General features: G+C 34.9%; 1 protein-coding gene across 4 annotated transcripts in view; it reads left to right on the top strand.

The window, feature by feature from the left end:
- LOC137634152 (protein Star-like) overlaps positions 1-17,500 on the top strand; it is a 139,550-nt gene that overhangs the window by 29,613 nt on the left and 92,437 nt on the right. For 2 of the 4 annotated variants that reach the window (XM_068366399.1, XM_068366401.1), the window contains exon 1: positions 1-249. This exon is cut by the window's left edge. The exons of the other annotated variants lie outside the window; for them this stretch is intronic. In XM_068366399.1, the coding sequence (XP_068222500.1) occupies positions 209-249 (41 nt within the window). In that variant the 5' untranslated portion in view covers positions 1-208. The remainder of the gene's footprint in view (positions 250-17,500) is intronic. 4 annotated transcript variants of the gene reach the window in all.

Raw genomic sequence — 17,500 nt, 5'->3', positions numbered from 1 at the left:
TTGCTGTGGTAGGAATGAACTCATGCCATGAAACAAGTGTAAACTCTAAAATTTCTATCACCTTCGCATGTGCACCACGTAACATCAAAAGCATCTGTTCAATTCGTGGCGTGAATGATACACCAGTGCCGTCCGTAATCAGTAGTAATTCGGCACCGGGTTCCCTCAGTTGGTCTCTGTTCTCCCCGCTGCTAAGTACTGTAGTTTTATGACCGACGCAGTTTTAGAGAAAAAAATGTACCGCATCAGGTAAGAACACTATCTGTATGCTTGTTATACCGACGTCCTATGATTTCATTGCTGGTTTTTTTAGTATATATGGTAGGGTAATATGGTGTTTCATGTAAGTAGTTCAGTAATATATATATATATATATATATATATATATATATATATGTATATATATATATATTTTATATATATATATATATATATTATATGTATATTATATATATACATATATATATATATATATATATATATATACATACATATATATATATATATATATATATATATACATACATTATATATATATATATATATATATATATATATATATATATACATAGTTATATATTAATGTATATACAATATACACAATATACATGTGTATGTATATATAGGTTACAGATATGTGTATATAATATATTGTATATACTACATATATTTTACTTTATGTACATACATGTATTATTAATGTTATTATTATTAGCCAAGCTATAACCATATTTGGAAAAGCAGTATGCTAAAGCCCAGGGAAAGCAGGTCAAGTCGAAAAGTAAATGGGAGAAAAAAAAACGAATAAACTCTACAGTATATGTGAACTGATCATAAAATTATAAAGATCAATCACAGCTTTTAGATAGATAAGTCTTATATAAAATATGAAAGAAAGTTATGTCAACCTGTTCAATCAAAAAGCATTTGTAAGGAGTTTGAGCTTCTGAAGATCCACCGGTTCAACAGCCGGATTTGGAAGATCATTCCACAATCTGGTCACTGCTGGAATAAAACTTCTGAAATAGTGTGCAGTATTGAGACTTATAATGGAGGAAGCAAGAAACTTGTAGAAATAACTTCCTACCTAGTACTGCATACTTGATGGTACAGTCTGGGAAGATTTGAATGCAGAGGATGGTCAAAATTAGGACAAATCTTTTGCAACATGTATGAAGAACTAATGTAACTGAACGATGGTGCCAGAGATTAATATTCAGACCACAGGTAAAGAATTTAATCAATTTAAAGTTTTTGTCTAACAAATGAAGGTTAAAGTTGGCAGCTGAAGACCAAATAGAAAAATGCTCATAGCCTGGTAGACTAAAATGATTCAAACATTTTCCCTGGATAGATTGCTATGTTTCATACAGAAATCCTTTAGTTAAACCGGAGTGAGCCTTTGTGAAAGAAACGGAGATTTACTCAGTTGATTTATTGTATTACTAAACTACAGCAGTTTCGCCCCCCCCACCCAAAAAAAAAAATCTAACTCAAATGACTACTGATTATGTTAATATTTAAAGATTTAGATGCGATTATTATTGATTATCTCACAATGATATTGTCAAATTTTACAAGAAAAATAAACTTATTTCAACAATTCAAAGATTTTTAACGATTATAAAGAGGAAAGTGACCGAAAATATTCGTATACATATCGACTACCACACCCACTTGAGGTAGCGCTATCATGCACCTCACACGGCACACTGTAGGTAATGCTTATGGGTCTTTGTGAGGTACGCTCATCCAATTCTAGCTGCACTTGATTTACATCCTATTTCACTACCATTCCTTAGTTCCTTTCTTCTTTCAACCTCCCATAGGAGTCTCTAGGAGAGAATGGGTCTTCATTTTTTCCGAATGTAGATCGAAGGTCTCCAAAAGGTTTGAGGAAAGTAAATGATTGAAAAGTCGCTGCAGCTTTTCAGAATCCCTATGTATAAGTCTGTCTTATTTACTTTGTCATAGACAACGGATGTAATTTATGAGGTAAACCTTAATATTTCACTTTCCTTTTGGAAGGTTCTTTACTGCAAGAAAAGACAATAGAACGAGACTATTTTAAAAGCATACTTAAGGAGAATAATCCATTATTATATGGTGTCTATTTAAAGTTTTGGCTTTTTACCTGAGAAATTTGTATGGGTTCATAAAATTTCTCAAAACTGTACCCTGTTCTTCTACCCGGCACAGTTGGCAAAAGTTTTTTTGAGCGTTGAATGATGCAAGGTTAAGGTCCTGAACCTTTCCTCGGCTTGGCGTTCTATCATTTTCCCAATGGTCGGTGTGATTTTGAAGCAGATTGCTCCTTTAATCTGTTACAAAGGTTTCGATCTTTAATTTGGAGTTTTTTTTTATTAACATATATTAAAGGGTAAAATCCTCAGGAAACAGGAAAGGAAAAGACCAGGTACCAAGCGCTTTCGTGTATTACGTACACTTCTTCAGTTTTGTGACTGATCAGTATATATATTTAATCATTTAAGCGCCATCTGGCTTAATTGACGTCCACTATTTTTACTCCGTTTATTGCCATAGTATATAATAAATGTCCAGTAAATAACAGATTTTCTCATATTTACATGTGTGAATATATGTAATTGATGATATATGTAACTTATAGCAATGGAAAGCAAATCTAGTCGGCTATACAATAATGAATGTAAAGTTCTATATATAATTTAAGGCCCAAATAATTTGGTGATAGTTGGGGCACAAATGGTTAAGTTCTTGTTTGTGGCTGAAAACACTCGTTTATAGTACACAGCATAGGCACATATCTTCTTGCACGATTTATTGGAGAAATGAACAAATCAACAAATTATGACTACTGAATTCAATGTGCATCGGGGTTAAGCTTACTCTAAGGGTTAACATGATATTTTTTTGGCTCCAGATTCATGACGTGGATATTGATGTGATAGTATTGACTGACACTAGTCGTGCATCTTCTTATTTTTTGCATTCTTGGACGCCATTATTTCCACATTCGTTGTACATACATACATATACCAAGGCACTTCCCCCAATTTGGGGGGTAGCCGACATCAACAACTGAAACAAAACAAAAAAGGGGACCTCTACTCTCTACGTTCCTCCAGCCTAACAAGGGACTCAACCGAGTTCAGCTGTTCGTTGTAATTGGGATAAATTGTTTAATTTTAGTATAATACTTCACAGCACTTAAATCCACCCACTACAGACTCGTATTGATTGTTGATCAGAGGTATTTTCTTAAAATCTACTCCTTGTGAAAGAGTGACAATATATTTAAAACCACATCTTAGAAGTAAATGTCAGCCATATTAAAGGGAATGTCTTTGGTCTTTAGGATGTTTACAAATGATCTTATCGTACATTTATGATGTAACAATAGATAAAGTGGGATGGGTTCATGTACCAAAATGAAAATTTCCATGGGGCTTTTATTATTTCTCTTGTAGTGCTTCATATCTCTTTATTAAATAGTCTTTGTGATTTGTTTTGGGTACTATAAATGTTTGTTTATCAACTTGGAACATTTTCTATCTGTTGATCTAATTTGATATGATTCATATTAATTAAAGTTTCTTTTTGAGTCATATATCCAAGTTAATTTAGAACAAACTTTATATTCATGTGACGTCTTTCATTGGAATGTGAATATAATATTTGATGACGGAAGGTTTTTTTTTTTTTAACACATTTCTATCATGATATTATATCTATTAGGGTTATTTTAGATAGGAACACAATCATGAATTATTATTGATTGTTCCCTGTCACACGCTTGGTGTTTTACCGTCAAGTTTGGTGGTAGGCCTCGATAAGGTAATCTTCATAGCAATATGTGATTAAACACATTGATAGAAGGCTTGGCTATTTTGTGATAAGATTAGAGCAGCCGTATGCGATCATCATCGACCTCTGGCAGCTTCGTGACAAAATAGGCTACACGAGTAAATTTGTTTGAAGGGGTCGTTATACCTTTCAACACAATACCCACTAAGTAATTGATATGTCAAAAGCAAGCCGTGAAGAAGCAACGCCAAACTGAAAATTGTACTTGAAAACAATAAAACGCAAATAAATGCGTAAAACTTGGAGGAATCAGTCGCAGTCTCACTAATAGTAGGTTACAAAGAGGATTGATGAGAATACAAGCATACGCTACCGGGGTCTTGGCGATGTCAGGCAGGGCAGCCGGTCAGGACTACGGTCCACCCCAAAGCTAAAGCAAAGTCCTTCAAAAGAAGGCAACCGTGTTACCCCATACGAATGGGGGAAAAAAATATTCCCACGAAATCGAGTCATGCCAAAGGTTATTATGTCATTGAGGCGTTCCTCTTTAGTGGATACAAATTAAACTGATCGTAAGTTCTTTTATTAAGAGAGACCCACTTCTGTTTTTGATTAACCCAACATATAGAGAACAGACATTTTAGCTTCCTATAGTTTGTCGATGCGTGTTTTTACCAGATTTAAGTTTTGAACGTTTATGGACAATTGCTATTGTAGCAATAAGTTGCATCTTGTGTTGACTATGTGTTAGAGTAGTCTTCCAAAGCCTTATGCCAGGCCTTGGTATGGCCTGATTGGTAACGTCTCTGCCTGGTGATCGCCAGTTGGGGGTTCGAGTCCTGCTGAAACTCGTTAGTACCATTAGTGTCTGCAACCTTACCATCCTTGTGAGGTAAGGTTGGGGGGTTTGGGGGAGCCTTCAAGTCTATCTGTTGAGTCATCAGCAGCCAATGCCTGGCCCTCCCTGGTCCTAGCTTGGGTGGAGAGGAGGCTTGGCCGCTGATCATATACTATATGGTCAGTCTCTAGGGCATTGTCCTGCTTGCTATGGCAATGTCACTGTCCCTTGCCTCTGCCATTCATGAGCGACCTTTAAACCTTTAAAGTGCTTTTATAGATTACAAAAGTCAACCAATATAGCTCAATATGTGCGTTATTTCTCTCTCTCTCTCTCTCTCTCTCTCTCTCTCTCTCTCTCTCTCTCTCTCTCTCTCTCTCTCACACTATATATTAAGTTGTGAATAATGTACACATGTCGGCGTTCGACCAATCTCTGTAGTCCTTACTATCCTCTATGGCAAGATTCTCAACCTTTTCTCCATCATTTATCCCCTTTACTTGATATATATCTCTATTTACCCCCTTATTCCCATATACTCGGTTCATAGCCGTCATGAAGACACTGCATGGATTTAGTGCAATGAGTACAATGTAGCTAGCTACATCCTGTACCAACCGTGTGTCACACGATCGTACATAATTCATTTTGTATATATTATGCTTGTATCTTTGCTCTTCCCTCGCACTAAAAAGAACCAGAATAAACATGTCTGCGTTTCTCCTATGTAACATTGTCTGTTTCTCGAACATGTAATTTCCTGTTGCCTTGAGGTTTTGTATATAAAGGAGAGTGTTCTATAATAAATTAACTCAGTTGCTTTCATACTGCCTTTGAGTTCACAACCTTCTCTCGGCCCGTTACAATCCCAACGTGGTCACGAGGTCTCATGGAAAATATACACCATTTAAGCACAGTATCATCACGATCTAGTTGGAGGGTAATGGAACTAATCATATCCAAATGTAATTTGAAGATAGAGAGAGAAAGATTGTCTTATCAGTCATGCAATAGAAAGTAAAAGACAATCTCTAACGTTATCAAGAGTTTGTAGCAAGTTGAGAAGATTACAGTGGACTGTGGTCAGCCCTAGACTGTCATCCTGTAAGGGAACACTTGGCGGCTGAACACAGAGGTCTGTTGTCTCTCACTTTCCCACATGCCTAAGCGCCGTTGTAAAGGCCATGCCTCGCCCCAGAACCTGAACCTGAGAGTGATGCTCTCTTTGACATTATAGTTAAGATTTTTTCCAAGTTCATCTCGTCACAATGTTGATTGTGCGTGAGTTAGTACTTGGTATCAATTAAATACATGAAATAATAAACTAAAGGTGATTTTATGATAACTAAACTATCTAATTTCCCTAAGCATTTTAAACTAAGTTAGCTTAAAGGAGATGAAAAGCGTTGAGTTTCTAATGTAAAGTCGGTAGTCCTTTATTTTATAGTGTATCTTAGTTCAAAATCTAGTGAATATTTATTGACTTTTGTATCTTTTATCTGTGTCAAAAAAAAAAGAGCAAATTTGGTGAACTTTAATTTAACTGTTAATGAAAAACTAACAAAATAGGTGAACTTTAGATTATTTGCGAATGGGAAACAAACAAATAAGGGAAATGCGATTCATGTGTGTGTGAGAATTTATTTATGACCGAGAAAGGAACGAAGTTAGAAAACAAACCAACGGATAATGTTATTGTTATGTTGAACAATGCTTTGATAGTCTTGCATTATTATTATTTCGGTGGTTTTCCTGGATGATAGGAAAAGCTCTCTATTCAAGGTTAATTGTTTGTTTCCGTAGAAATTCCATTTTATTTGCTATGATACCGAAAAGAATGTTAAAATTTATTGCGTGCTCACAGTGTACTTTTAGAATATTGTTCGATATTTTTATCGTTTTTTTTTTTAAATATAAAAGTGGCTAGTTTCATACCGGAAGGGTGGCAACTGGTTCGCCCTCCCATCAGCCGAAAGCTGCCCTTGTTGGCGGCTTATGGATCACTATAATGATGCTTTTATTTAATTCAGACGACTGGCCGTGAATAAAACAAGTTCGTGATATATATATATATATATATATATATATATATATATATATATATATATATATATATATGTATATATATATATATACATATTTATATATGTATATATATATATATATATTTAATGTATATATATATTTATATATATGTATATATATTTATGTATATAGACATACATATATAAATATATATATATATATATATATATATATATATATATATATATATATATATATATATATATATGTGTGTGTGTGTGTGTGTGTGTGCGCGTGTGTGTGTATGTATATATATATTTACATATATATATATATATATATATATATATATATATATATATATATATATATATAATACCTTCACGTTGTTTTGATGAAGTACGTTGTATTTTGATAGTTGCAGGGGATAATGGTTACGATTAATGGTCAGCTAATATAACCGTAGTAGTTTGAAATAAAGGTAATGCCACGTATACCAGGTTCAATGTTGTGGTGATTCATCAGTGACGTCAATGAAAGTTCTTTGTGACATGAAGACAAAAAATATCTTATTTTTCCTCGCATGAAATACGGCACATCAAATTCCACGTTTAAATTATCCATAGATTTTGTTGCCTTATAGATGAAATAGTATTATGTACAGAGTTCTTTTTTTAAAGGTATCTGTTTATTTATTTCAATGCAATCGAATTAACCTATCCTGCATTGTTAACAACGATGGCCAAACGGAATTATTCAGGATTTGTGTGGGAAAAACTGCTCAGAAGCTCTTAAAGGTTTGGATTTTGGAATCCGTTAGGATTAATCTGTACTCACATCCCCACCTGACATAAGGTAGTAGGTTGACCAGGGCATCAGCCACCCGTTGTGATACTACCACTAGAGAGTTATGGGGACTTTTGACTGGCCAGACATTACTACATTAGATCCTTCTCTCTGGTTACGATTCACTTTCCCTTTGCCTACACACTCACACACCGAATAGTCTGGCCTATTATTTACATATTTTCCTCTGTCCTCATACACCTGACAACACTGAGATTACCAAACATTTCTTCTGACTGCACTGTAATTGTTCAGTGACCACTTTCCTCTTTGCATGGGTAGAAGAGACGCTTTAGCTATGGTAAGCAGCTCTTCTAGGAGAAGGGCACTCCAAAATCAAACCACTATTATCTAAACTTGGGTAGTGCCATAGCCTCTGTACCATGGTCTTCCACTCTCTTGGGTTAGAGTTCTCTTGCTTGAGGTTACACTCGGGGGTACCATTCTACGCTCTGGCACACTGTTCTATCTTATATCTTATTTCTCTTCCTCTTGTTTTGTTGAAGTTTTTATAGTTTATAAAGTGATATTTATTTTGATATTGTTGCTCTTAAAATATTTTATTTTTCCTTAGTTTCCTTTCCTCACTGAGCTATTTTCCCTGTTGGGGCCCCTGGGCTTATAGCATCCTTCTTTTCCAACGAGGGTTGTAGCTTAGCAAGTAATAATAATAATAATAATAATAATAATAATAATAATAATAATAGTTGTTGTGTCTGGTCTCTCCAGAAATATATCGGCAACTTTTGAATGATTAAAAAAAGGAGGAATTGTTCCTGTCGAACTTTCCGAAATGTCCGCAAAATTGCCTTTTTGAAAAATTCCTTCACTATCTTGATAACATTTTTTCCCACGGTTGTTACTATTACTAATACATCAATCATTGTTGATCATGGTGTGCGGTCACCTTATATTATATTCAACAGCAGCATAACTCTCTCTGAAATCTGTTTCCACGAATCCCTACATCCCCTTGAATCTGGTGGTTAGTGGAATCATTCTAAAATATGTCCGTGATAACTCTCTTACATTGATCTGAGCATTATATGAATCAGTATGAATTAGGTCCATTACTTTTGATTAGATGAAGTCACTCCAGTGCAAACCGTATTTATGTATCTGAACAAAAAGGCTGAGTCTTCCTTAAATAAGAAAATGTTTCTATGTAATCATCCTGAATACTGAAAAGTCATCCTTTATCTTAAATGATGAAAAATAAGACTTTAGACACTCCCTATAAATAGAATAAGTATTAAAAAAAGCTATAATGAATCCTTACACTCATTGTTGATAATGAAATGAATCCTAAAACACATTGTAGAAATGAGGAGAATACCAACTCTTGAACTGAATAGTGAAATGTGTTCTTATACTCATCTTGAATAGAATGAATGATTACATACATCATGTATATTCTAGAATAATGAAATGAGTCCATATAGTCATGATGAATGAAGATAAATCATTCTCTACACTCGGCTGAACTATTAATTTCTTATGCTTATGAATAAGGGAATGACCCATTCATTAAACGTAATTTGAATAAAGGAGTCTTTATACATTCGTCTTCAATAGATTAAATGTGTTTTACATTCATTCCCAATACGTATTCAGTCCTTATCCTCACCCGAATGATGGAAAGTCTCTTCTCTAATCTCGAATAATGCCCCGTAGGTAAGCAGTGCCTTCAGTGCACCTCTCTTACCACTGTAGACATTACTTAAGGCCAGGAGCACACTAGCGACTCTGTGGCGCCACAAAGCCACAGCATCGTGTGGCGGGGATGTGGTCTCCCATAGGTTTCCATTGTTTTCTAGTTTTCCCGCGCAAACTAGCGACTGTGGCAAGCGACTGTGGCTCTCTGTCGCTCATCCCCTCCACAGGCGTGGCGTGGCTTTGTGGCGCCATAGAGTCGCTAGTGTGCTCCCGGCCTAAGAGTCTTGGTAGCGATTGCTCGGTCCCTAGCTACACATGCTTTATATCCTCCTACATTATCCCAATTCTTGCTTCCTTTCTTCCAAATTGCTGTCCAACCTCGTCTTCTAACTTTTACCTTGGTCGGTGAATGGTCTCACGAGCCCCAGTGCCGAGCTAAATAGGCCCAAATCCATAAATTCAATCCGATTCATCTAGGATGGTAAACCCAACTCCATAAATTCAATCGGATTCATCTAGGATGGTGAACCCAACTCCATAAATTCAATCGGATTCATCTAGGATGGTGAACCCAACTCCATAAATTCAATCGGATTCATCTAGGATGGTGAACCCAACTCCATAAATTCAATCGGATTCATCTAGGATGGTGAACCCAACTCCATAAATTCAATCGGATTCATCTAGGATGGTGAACCCAACTCCATAAATTCAATCCGATTCATCTAGGATGGTGAATTTTTTTCTACTGAGCTTGAAAAACAATTCCTCACTTATCTTGATGAATAGATTGGATCACTTTTTTCATCCTGAATAATGAAATGAATCCTGTCATCTGGATAATGAAATTAAATCTTACATTCAGCTTTATTATTACGTCAACTCATCATAAATAATATGATGAATTCTTACAATCGTCCTGAAGAAGGAAATGAGTCTATACACTTATTGTTTTTTTTTTTTTTTTTTTTTTGGGGGGGGTGATGATATAATCCCATAAACTTTTCTAATACTGGAATAAGTCTGGTTATATTACTATTACTGAGTAATGAATAGAGTACTTGCATATACTGAGTAATGAAATGAGACCTTATTTACGTGCCATCTGAATAGTGAAATTAGTATTTACTGATGAATAATAATGAGTCATTACGCTCAATCTAAAAATAATGAGCATTAACACATCATGATTAGTGATGTGAGTCCTTACATTCAATATGAATAATGAAATTAACTCTTACATTCATCTGGAGTAATGGAATGAACCCCCACAAATCCTGAATGATGAAATATCCTTAAACTTCTGAGTTCTTAGAGAATTTTCTTACAATGCAATAAATTCTTACATATCTTAATCTCCATCGCCGGAATAGATAGCTCAAATCCATAAATACAACCCTACACGTCTTCAATAATGGAGTTGGTTGGCCAGGGAACCAGCCACCCGGTGAAATACTACTGCTAGAGAGTTATGTTGTCCTTTGACTGGCCAGACAGTACTACATTGAATCCTTCTCTCTGGTTACGGTTCACTTTCCCATTTGCCTACACATACACTAAATACTCTGGCCTATTCTTTACAGATTCTCCTCTGTCCTCATACACCTATGGCAAAACTAAGATTACCAAACAATTCTTCTTCACTCAAGGGGTTACTGAACTGTCAATGTTTAGTGGCTACTTTTCTCTTGGTAAAGGTAGAAGAGACTCTTTACCTATGGTAAGCAGTTCTTCTAGGAGAAGGTCACTCCAAAATAAAACCATTGTTCTCTAGTCTTGGGTAGTGCCATAGCCTCTGTACCATGGGCTTCCACTATCTTGGGTTAGAGTTCTCTTGCTTGAGGGTACAATCGGACACACTATTCTATGTTAGTTCTCTTCCTCTTGTTGTGTTAAATTTTCGTTGTTTATATAGTCAATATTTATTTTAATGTTGTTACTGTTCTTAAAGTATTTTATTTTTCCTTGTTTCCTTTCCTCATGGGCTATTTTCCCTGTTTGGGCCTCAGAGCTTACTTATAGTATCCTTTTCCTACTAGGGTTCTAGCTTAGCAAGTAATAATAATAATAATAATAATAATAATAATAATAATAATAGTAATAATAATTAATCGTATACGCTGATCTGTAATCTCATTTTGATTTTATTGCTGAACATGTTATGCAAGACTCTAATGCATGCAATATCCACATACTAGCGTACGCTATTAGATGAACTTATTTTACCCACTGGTGTTGCTTTAATGCAACTGTGTTCGTTTCCATTGCAACCAATCACCACAGCTTTGGTTCACTGATTGAATGCGCTGTGTAAAATAGCATCAAACTTATGGCCATCGACGGAAAAAATAATTATCTGTAAATGAGTGTTGCATTTTGATGAAATGTACTCCTTAAGACATATTCACATATGTGTACGGAGAAATAATTGTACTCATAAGGTTTCTGTTAGATATTTAAAATGTGCTCAGTTTATCACGTAAATACAGATAAAACAAATGATTTTGGGTCGGTTAATATATCTGAAGTTAAAGTTGTCCTTTCAATAAATTGTCGGTGTCCAAACACATTCTCTCCAACTAAACAGGAAAGCAGTTAAGCACCCTCCCTATCTAGCCAGTTGGAGAGGCTAATGGACTTGCCAGGTTCTCGACTCTAGAACGTCAATCTAACAAGTCCTTACTGTTATCAAGGCTACCAAAGAATTTCTATGTAAAGTAGCTACTCATCATCTATTAAGAACTCTATAGTAACATGAGGAAGCTCAGTTTATAAATGACACAAAACAATCCCTCGTCATTTGGCCTTTCATTATTTTATAACAGAGTTATTTTGGTATATTTTTTCTTTGTTATAACCAAACTCTCCCATGAAAGCTGCAAAGTCTCCATAATTCATGTGATAGAAGTAAATAAACTTTCGGATGTCGGTGGAATTGGTTGGTCACAGTGTGTCACTGACACTTTCATTCCTCACAAGTTATCTTGGCCCTTTCATTTCTAGCCAATTTAATGTTGTCGGGCACTCAAAAGAAAATAAACTTCTGCATAGTTTGAAAAATCTTATTCAACGTTCCATACACGTTTGCAATCAGAATTTTATCTCTACTTTTATTTTCCATTTTTCGTATGCCTACGATTAGTACTTATACCTTATTTTTTATGTGTAATTTTCAATGGTCAATTTTTTTTTTTTTTTTTTTCTTTTTTTTTTTTTTTTTTTTTTTTAAATCAAATAATCTTCAGATCGGGAGAGTTTACGCGTAGGCCTTTCCGCCTGAGACACTGGTCCGACTGAAACATAGATTTATAACTATAATAATAATGACGATGATGTGACTATAGAACAACGTTCGAAGTAGGCACAGCGAATGAATGCTATGTAAGAGATGTACTCTTAAATGAGGAAACCTACATTGAATATGTTGTTGTGTGTGTGGCATTCCCCCTTCATGGGTTTCGTAAGAGATGACGGGTCAATCCATGCCCTGTGATTAGAATACAATGGAAATCACTATCTACTGCAAGAGAGATAAGCGACTGATAATGCTGTTAACAATCACAAGTTAATTTCTATTCCTATTCTTAACCTACCTTGAGCTTTGACTTTCTAAAGCCTCCAGAGAAGTGATTGACATCTAACGTTGTATTGTTCCTTGATGATAACTGGAAATTGTGTAATTCCAGCATATTTTCATAGCCTTGTGTATATGTATATTATTCAATACTATCATCTGAGTGGTGGGTGGTCTTTTTGTCTAATGTCTTTTCGTCTGATGGACTTTTGGTCCAACGACATTTGGTCCAATTTCTAAAGAAAACAAGTCTTGCAAGGGATTGTTATTACCGTTTACTTCATTTCTGTGTTAAAAGTTTATACCTTATTGGCTTTTATGATAAAGTAATATGCTCATTTTCTAATTATTCCATTAGGCATACTTAACATTCTTTTTTTTTACTTCCCTCTCTTTAGTATGGTACTATACTGTATATAGAGTGTGCTGTAAGTTTAGTTCTTCAGTTTCTGAATCTGCCCATCCCGAAATGGCAAAGTTCATACAATCACCGAAGAAGAAAAGAAAAGTACTAGATGTAAGTAATTACATCTACGATTTTCATTCAACTAATACAAAACTTGGAAAAGAATACTGGAGGAGTGAGAAAAGGCAGATGTGTCCAGTGCGCATTCACACGGTTACGGAAGACAAAAATTATTTATTTTTCTGGTAAGCACCTTAATCCCTCAAATTTAGATGCATTAAATGCTAGATAAGCAGTTGCTGAAGTTAAAGAAGAGACGAAAGAAAACATAGCAGTAAGTTAGCGTAGCATATTATTGAGAACGTTTACGGAGATAACTGAAAATAATTGCTCTCAGCTCCCTCGTGTACAAAGGTGCCGACAAAAGCATTCCGGATTTCCTGCTAATCCAGTGGCTTGAACTGGATTTGATATCCCTGACGCATACAGTAAACTTGAGAGTGACGAACAGTTTCTAAGATAAGATATGGGCATCGAGAATCATCAAAGACCTCAAATCTTTGCATCAGAAAGAGCTCCCGAAGGTATAGCGTTATATTGTCTTTGGGTATGTGATGGGACATTCAAAATTATGCCAGAACAGTGGTATAAACTATTTTGCATTCATGTACAAGTTAACGGTAGCAGTTTTCCATGGGTCTTTGCATTACTGCCGAATAAAACCAGGCAGACATAGGAATCAGTTTTCGAGCAATTGAAAATTATGCAACCTAATATAGATCCAATTGATCTCATGGCAGAACTCGAAGTTGCGATTCATAAGTCATTTAATTCATCGTTTCCTAATTCATCTATCGTTGCAATTTTTTTTTTTCTTCTGGGGCAGTCCATATTTAGAAAAATAGTTGATCTAGATCTCAAAGAAAAATATAACAAACACTGAATTCTGTCTTAAAGTAAGATGTTTTTTAGCATTAGCATTTCTCCCTACTGAAGATGTTGAAGAGGCCTATGAGAAATTGACAAACGATGACGAAATACCTTCCGAATTAATTGCTAACCTTAATGTGACTTACGTAGGAGTCGTAAGAGGGCGTCGTGGTGCGAGGCGAAGGAGAGATCCACCTATTTTCCCATTAGATGTATGAAATGTTAATGAGGGTATTCTTCAAGATTTACCCAGAACAAACGTACAGTGGGTGGAGCACATTTGAACCTTTGGAAATTTATCAAAACCTTGAAGGAAGGAGAAGGATTTATTCAAGGTAAAACGACTCAAATGCTTCGAGGGATATCCTCGAAGTATTTGAGTCGAATTCTTGTTCACGATATAAAAAAATCACCGAATGTCTCAAAAGATTGGTAATTGGATATGAGTTAACGAGGAAAACAGTTTTTGAAGAATGTGGTATATAATTTGCACCAATTTTAAACAATCTTTCTAATTCTTTTTTTTTTTTTCAAATCATTCATTATTTTACATATATGTTAATATTAAAATTATCAACCTTTATTTTTTTTTTTACTTTCATTTCAGATGTTATTTCTTAGATTTCTTACCTTTAATACTCAAAGAATCAGCTAGGCTAAAAAGAGTTATTATTCCACAAAGAGTAGTTATGTTATGTTGAGCAGTTTCTCTTCAATTCTATACTGTCAGACACTTCCATTTAATTTTACTTTCTCAACTTGTTATTTTCACTCCTATACTTTGGAGTTTGGCAATTAATTATTACAAACAACAAGGAGAAAGAAATCCTTAAAAGGTTTAATTTTCTATTAGGGAAGTTATGGATTGGCTTGGGTTATTTTTTTCTTTTATGGATTAAAACGATTTAAAATTTGACCAATTGCCGTTGGACGAAAAGTCCATAGGACGAAAAGACATTGGACAAAAAGACGTGGACAAAGTGTCGTTGGACGAAGTGACATTGGACGCAAAGTCGGTACACGCATCTGAGTTACTACTCTCTCTCTCTCTCTCTCTCTCTCTCTCTCTCTCTCTCTCTCTCTCTCTCTCTCTCTCTCTCTCTCTCTCGTGTAACACTGTTCCATTTCTTTGGCATAATTATCCATGGCTCTTGGTACATTAGAACAAGGTTCACATAGTCAAATGCAAAACTCTCTTAAAGTTTTTCTTTATTTCGAAAATTAGAAACATTTTAAACTGACATGATGAAGAATTTGCAATTGGAAAAAGACATTTTTTTCCATGGAAATTCTCTGAAATTTGATATATTGTTTTCGTGTCGACTGATGATTACCACCCTTTTTTATTTCAATTTATGGCAGGATATCATGAATCGACGGTGATAGCGTCGACATTGACCTATTCTGACTCAAAGCGTCAATCAATGTAATAGTGGTGTGCGAAGGTATGTGGCAGTGTCGATGACTGACAGCTCGTTAAAACTTTTAAAGCGTACTAACAAATTCTGTGGCGTTAATATATTGCACTCGTTTGTTAAATAAGCAGAGAAATATGTCATTTCAGTCTTTTTTTTTTTCTTGTGTATAGTTTTCTGGCTGAGCCTCCAACCCTCTATAACTGCAAAGGTGCATCTTTGTATTATTTTTCTTTTATTTGTATTGGTTGCTATGTATGTGTATATTGTATTTGTATGTTTGTTGACTTATGTTTAATATTTCTTTAGATCTATCTATCTATCTATCTATTTATATCTATTTATCTATCTATCTATATCTATCTATCTATATATATATATATATATATATATATATATATATATATATATATATATATATATATATGTGTGTGTGTGTGTGTGTGTGTGTGTGTGTGCGTGTGTGTAAATATGGGAATTTCATGATATGGAAGCTCATTCTGCATGTTATTAATATTCTATGTTAGTTCCTTGCAAAATGTCTCCTCATTTGAACAATAAGAATGATGATAATGGCATTGTTAGACTGACACCATACCTAAGAAATTGCATAGTTCAGCTGTTGATCTTGTTTTCCAACGAGATTTTCCCTGCACCTTGACCCATGGCTCTTGCGTCTTACTCGAAAGTTTGTGTCAATTAGGCCTTTATTTCTATTGTTCATGCGATTGTGTAGATGACAACACCATTTACCGTGAAAGGGCAATGCTCATGGACGACTATTATATGAGTAACTGGAGGTTTGGGAAGTTTGGGAACACTTAACGGTAATATACGAGTTGAGATGTATATAAAAAAAATCTCATTAAATTCCAGAGTTTAAGAGATGGGAAAGGGAACCTTAAGTGCATTTATCATCCTTTGGATAGTGGCAAAACTCGGGATTATAAAATATACATGTGTATAAATGTGTAATGCATTATTATTATTATTGTTATTATTATTATTATTATTATTATTATTATTATTATTATTATTATTATTATTATTATTATTATGTAAAAGAACGTTCTCTCATGCATAGAATTCGATGCTGTTAAAAGAGGAAAGGAAAGAAAAATTAAGAAAGGTCAAGTGACTTAATGATGAACATGAAGCGACTCCATAAACTTGTGCAGTCTTCTTGCATAGATATAAAAAAAGGACACATGTGGCATATGTTCGATTTGTCTCCAAAGTCCAAGACTAATGAAGTTAACGGGCCACTTACAGCTTGGACCAGAAGCTCAAACGCCCTGACGGGTTGGAATTCCTAATGAGCTCGCCTGTGGTTCGTCAAAGCCAAGACCAAGATGCTGTGTTCTAGATAGATAGATAGATAGAGAGAGAGAGAGAGAGAGAGAGAGAGAGAGAGAGAGAGAGAGAGAGAGAGAGAGACTTTAGTTCTCAAGCGGAGACTCCATTTGCTCTTGGATAGAGCGAGTTAGTTTAAACGTATAAGAGAGATTTTATGATCTTGTCTACCTTATTCTTGAATTAGAGAGAGAGAGAGAGAGAGAGAGAGAGAGAGAGAGAGAGAGAGAGAGAGAGAGAGAGAGATATTTGAAATTATTCAGATTTAATCTAGAAATAATATAACTATATTCACTTCCTATTTTATCCTTTAATACCTGATTCGTGGATGAACCTCCTGTGCTATAAATACTTCCACACATTAGTCTGAATTAGAGGGAGAGAGAGAGAGAGAGAGAGAGAGAGAGAGAGAGAGAGAGAGAGAGAGAGAGAGAGAGAGAGAGATATTTGAAATTATTCAGATTTAATCTAGAAATAATATAACTATATTCACTTCCTATTTTATCCTTTAATACCTGATTCGTGGATGAACCTCCTGTGCTATAAATACTTCCACACATTAGTCTGAATTAAAGGGAGAGAGAGAGAGAGAGAGAGAGAGAGAGAGAGAGAGAGAGAGAGAGATATTTGAAATTATTCAGATTTAATCTAGAAATAATATAACTATATTC

This window comes from Palaemon carinicauda, chromosome 44 (genome assembly GCF_036898095.1).
Source record: "Palaemon carinicauda isolate YSFRI2023 chromosome 44, ASM3689809v2, whole genome shotgun sequence".
Lineage (NCBI taxonomy): Eukaryota > Metazoa > Arthropoda > Malacostraca > Decapoda > Palaemonidae > Palaemon > Palaemon carinicauda.
Note: the sequence above shows the minus strand (reverse complement) of the source record. Positions and strands in the feature narration are given on the sequence as shown.